We start from the raw sequence: 5,000 nt of genomic DNA, 5'->3' as shown, positions 1-5,000 counted from the left end.
GGCTTTTATAAAACAGGACTTTACGATCGACATTTACCTCAGACAATATTGGGAGGATCCTCGGTTAGCGTTTCAGGAAACCGACATCCAAAAAACACTAACATTAAACAGGCAAACTATCGACGAAATTTGGGTCCCAAGCACGTATTTCTTCAATGCCAAGAAAGCCTACTTTCATGATGTCACGACTGATAATTACTTGTTGCAAATTCAACCAAGTGGAGATGTCTTCTACAGTGTTCGGTGAGTGGACATCCTAGAAAGAATCGCCAGGCGCGCTGCAGTGATTGCATCCTTGCTTTCATGAGGGCCATGTGTTAGAAAACACTTTACTGGGTTAATCATGTATTACCCTCTCAAAATAAAGAACATTGTATTGTATTGTATTGTATTGTATTGTATCCTGTTGTGTACTCTAGACAATACGCTTTGCATATGAGCGCAATGCGTACAAAGCCATGGAAAGATAATATGAAGTCAGTTGCTTGGGTATAGTAGCTACCGCGCACCGGTGGCTTGTATTAGTTGCTGAACACCCGGGATGCTACGCGGGAGGTCTGAAATAATTGAGGAGAAAGTGCTGCCTTTGTAATTACACCCGCAAATAGTTAGACTTTCAAGTCTTTTCGGATAAGGACTATAAACCACAGGCCCAGTCTCACAATATCTTCCATGTTCATACGTTCCCTGTGGGACGTTTAAGAACCCACACACTATTCGAGAAGACTGAGTAGGGGATATTTCTGTTTGAAATCCAAAAATCCTTTGCAAAATCATGTACTGTTAAAGAAACGAGGTTTTTGTTTTTTTGATAGGCTTACAGTGACGATGGCTTGCAATCTTAATCTTCATACGTTTCCACATGACGCGCAAACCTGCACAGTAATGCTGGAGTCATGTAAGTCTAAGCTCCCCAAAATGAAGTAAAGAGTCAAATCTCCACCTTTATCCATCTATATGAAAACATTATTGGAATTTAATTCGGTGCAAAGGAATTATATTTTAATTTAGTCAGAGGAAACCTGTACTTCTGCTAAGAATACAGGGCTAGCAATCTTTTTTCATTTTTCTTTTTTTTTTTCGGGAAAGGTGATATTTTCAGCCTTTCAAATTTCCTGGGCACTAGCATCTTGTGACTTGTTAAGGTTACTCTGTTGGTGTGACACAAAAAAGAGCTGAATAATAGCAATTAGTATAGATACACAGGTGATTGTACAAAATCGCGCGCTCTCATTGGCTCGCTATCTCGGATTATCAGCCGATAATCACCTCGACGGACAAAATGGCTGCCAGTAGTCGTTTTGCCACTGTAAGTGAAGATGATTTCTCTTTGAAATGTTTTTTTTTTCTCTTTTTTGAAAAAATCACCTGTGTATTTATACTAAAACAATTATTCTCCTCAGGCTCAGTGATTATCGGTGAATATTCACCTCGACTTCGTCTCGGTGAATATTCACCGACAATCACGTCGCCTGCGACGAATAATTGTTAATTAGGGATATCGTAGAGCCTCACGATTATTCAAGATGGGGGCGTCCGTAAAATTTGAAAACTTAAACGAGCAATTCTGAGATTATTTAGTTCGGATACAAGCGCTTTATCAGTAAAAATGTAAACCTATGCCACTCAGCCCTTCTCCTCCCTCTCCCCATCTCCCAAGAAAATGTTGAATCTTTTGCGCCGTATGTCCCAAACGGCCTGTATAACTATTTTCTTTTTGACAACATTGTAGGAAAGGGAAGCAAACACCCCACCCAGAAATAGGTTCCCCTCGCTCGATTTTCATACATGGTTTTTTTTTGTATTTCTGTAGCATTTTTGGCGACAGTCCCAACGAACATTGTCTCCCATTGTATGTATTGCACGAATGTGGTGAAGTTGATTTCAGAACCACTCTGAGAAGAAATTCAGTTGGTGTCAAGACCTTGAGTTGCACCAGCAGCATTTGGTCTACACACCAATATTTTTATTTCTTCGTTTTATTCAACTTTAACAGATGGTTATCAAGCCACTGAGGTGTACTACAAGTGGAATTCACGTAATTCCACAGGTGACGTGGTGTACATTGCAGAGGATTTGGAAATGCCACAGTTCATGATTACAAATGTTAAACTTGAGGAGAGAACGAATCTTTACAACATAGGTACATCAATATCATAAGACCTTATGAGCCATTTATTTATAAAAACGCAGTTCATATTTAACAGGCACCACCAATCGCGTTCCCAGGACCTCTCCCTTGGCTTCTTGGCAGCCCAGAACGAGGTTGAAGCACCACGTGACTCTGGCCGGAATGACCTCCTTCCGTGTTCTTCCAGGCGTCCATTGAATTAACGCTTAATACTAGTTTGGGAGGTTATGAACAACACATGACTAATAAGCCAGTTCGGAGTTTCAAGAAACGAATGTGCGCGTCGGGATAAAACAATCATTCTCAATTTTCGCAAATTCCTTAATACAGTTCATTTTGGGGGGTTATTTGCATTTTAAACAATAGATCTCCATTTCACTGAAGCATGATACAGTCCAAAGAGTAATTAACTTGCATTGCTTTTATGTACAGAATATAGCTGCAAGAATTTGCATTGGCAATCTAAATATAGGCTTGCTTTTATCCCGACAGGTGCACGTTTTTGAAACTCTGAACTCGCTTATTCAAATGTTGAGTTTTGAGAAGAGGGAAAACCAATGGTAACCGAAAAAAAAAAACTTATTTAAGGTCCAATTCGGGAATCGAATCCTGGACACAAGAACAGACTGAACACACTGGGCACAAGGAGAAATTCATTTATTATCAATCATTTTAAAGCAAGATTAACTTTTGTACAGGAGCCGTGTTCGATTCGTTTCGTCATGATTTCCATTTTTTTTTCTACAATTTGTAATATATTCTCTACAACAAAATATGTATATTAAATCTTTAGATACAACTATTATTATCAATATTACGATTACCATTATTATTATTATTATTATTATTATTATTATTATTATTATTATTATTACAGATTGTCATACAAACAAAGCGACAAAATCCTTACATATAGGTACAATGTGGCTTATTCTTGAGCTACATCGTTCCATGACTCGACATGTTTTATTTGAGATAACTGAAGCCACTGCCTCGATGACTTTTTAGGGCCTCACTCCGCACTTGTGGCAAAGTTCACATTTCACCGACGTCTTGGCTACTACATGATTCAAACGTACATCCCCTCGATGCTCACAGTGACTATATCGTGGTTTTCATTCTGGATCTCACCGGACTCTCCACCCGCTCGAGTGGGCTTGGGTATCACGACCGTCTTAACAATGATAACAATTTCTAATAGTGCGCGCGCACCGTTGCCTAAGGTTTCGTACACGAAAGCCATTGATTGGTTCTTACTGATGTGCCTGGTTTATGTGTTTGGCGCTCTCATGGAATATGCTCTCGTGAACTTTTACTCGTTTAAGTTGCGATACAAGAGACAAAAGGAAAATAGAAAAGCTGAAAAGGAGGTGAGGAATTTGATACAACGCGATGCCATACGACATGATGACACCACCAAACGTATAGCCTGCGTAGCAAGCGTTTCCGTGGGGGGACACGAAGACTTTTAACGTTTTGGCCTCGCGAAAAGTGGGAGCGAGACAACGAGGAAACGCTTGCGGGCAAACCCCTGAATTTTGAAAACCGCCCACTTGACCTGTCATGCATATCACCGGCTATCATAAATTGACCAAGCGAAAATGAACTTTGGACTAGAGAAGCTAAAACAATTTGACAAGGAAAATAACGATGATATTGACGAATATTAGAAAACAGATATTCTTCCCGAAGGCGGCCTCCAAGTCCAGCTATGGAAATGTTCTCGTAAAGACTTCCCGCGACGATAAGATTGAAACGTCTGGTAAGGCAAATATTCCAAATGCTGTTAACGAAAGTGTTTCTAATAAATGTCAGAGTACCTAAAATCCGAACGAATGTTGTTTTCTAACAAGCCCGCCGAAATTAATAGGTTTTCCAACACAATTTTCTGTTTGGTGGTTTAACCCCGTGGGTTTTACGCCTTGTTTTTGGCGCTTGTATTTTCAAGAAAGTGATGTTAAAATTAAAGTAACAGCCACAAATAGTGTATCGCACTTGCTTCTGCAATAATGTCATGGCTTCGAAATCCCAAAGTGTCGGAATTAAAATACACTACAGGAGCTCCACAGTGGGGCAAAATACAAGTATCTCTTAAGATTGAATATTTCAGGAATCTGTTTACTTGCCAGCCGATGAACCAAAATCTCCATTGAAGACTTCCTTGATTTGATCGTTCGCAATACTTTTGAAAGGACTAATATGCAGGCATTGTTTTTCGTAGGAATTGAAGCTTTTCCCGAAATCAGGGGAAAGAACAGCGAGCAAATTTCCACCTTGGACGAGCCGTTTAATGAATCGAAATTTGTTCTTCTTCTTTTAAGCCGCAGCTAAATCACCTTCATCGACAACGGAACAAACTGACCGATGTAACATTTTTTTAAAAGAAGATTTCTTCGCCATTTAGCCTACATAGTGAGCAATTTCAGCGAGCGAAAAGCGAAATTAGTCTACAAAAGCGAAGAACTCTTACTATGGGGATACATTACTGATCTTGACATGAGGGACTGAGGTGTTAATAAAAAAATCCGAGCCGTGCCAATCAGAGACCCCGTTCGTGGGCAAATGGGATTTCAAAATCGAGGGGTTTGTCCGCAAGCGTTCCTTCTCCTCTCCTCCCCTCCCCCCTTCAATTTCTTTTTGCGCTCCGGGTGATGAGCTCCTGCATCGGATCATTTTGAAACGAAACTGTGATGATACGTCAAAAGGATAAAATCTTTCAGGTTGCCCCACCATTTTTTTTCGCGGATGAAGGCGGCATCAGTTTTGAGTTCAGATTCGGTTTTTGTTTTATTTGAGATCTCAGTGAAATCTAATTATTTAGTTTCGGACTGCGAAAAAGAACGCACAGACAGCGGGTTACTGTTGAACT

The 5,000-nt window shown here is 40.0% G+C and overlaps 1 protein-coding gene across 3 annotated transcripts in view; it reads left to right on the top strand.

The window, feature by feature from the left end:
• Positions 1-5,000, top strand: part of LOC138016593 (glycine receptor subunit alpha-4-like) — a 57,122-nt gene that overhangs the window by 42,282 nt on the left and 9,840 nt on the right. For all 3 annotated transcript variants that reach the window (XM_068863773.1, XM_068863771.1, XM_068863772.1), the window contains exons 5-8: positions 17-243; positions 816-898; positions 1,997-2,143; positions 3,140-3,501. In XM_068863773.1, the coding sequence (XP_068719874.1) occupies positions 17-243; positions 816-898; positions 1,997-2,143; positions 3,140-3,501 (819 nt within the window). The remainder of the gene's footprint in view (positions 1-16; positions 244-815; positions 899-1,996; positions 2,144-3,139; positions 3,502-5,000) is intronic.

This window comes from Montipora capricornis, chromosome 9 (assembly GCF_036669925.1).
Source record: "Montipora capricornis isolate CH-2021 chromosome 9, ASM3666992v2, whole genome shotgun sequence".
In the NCBI taxonomy this organism is placed as follows: Eukaryota; Metazoa; Cnidaria; class Anthozoa; order Scleractinia; family Acroporidae; genus Montipora; species Montipora capricornis.
The sequence above is the reverse complement of the archived record's forward strand: the minus strand, read 5'-3'. Positions and strand labels throughout refer to the sequence as shown.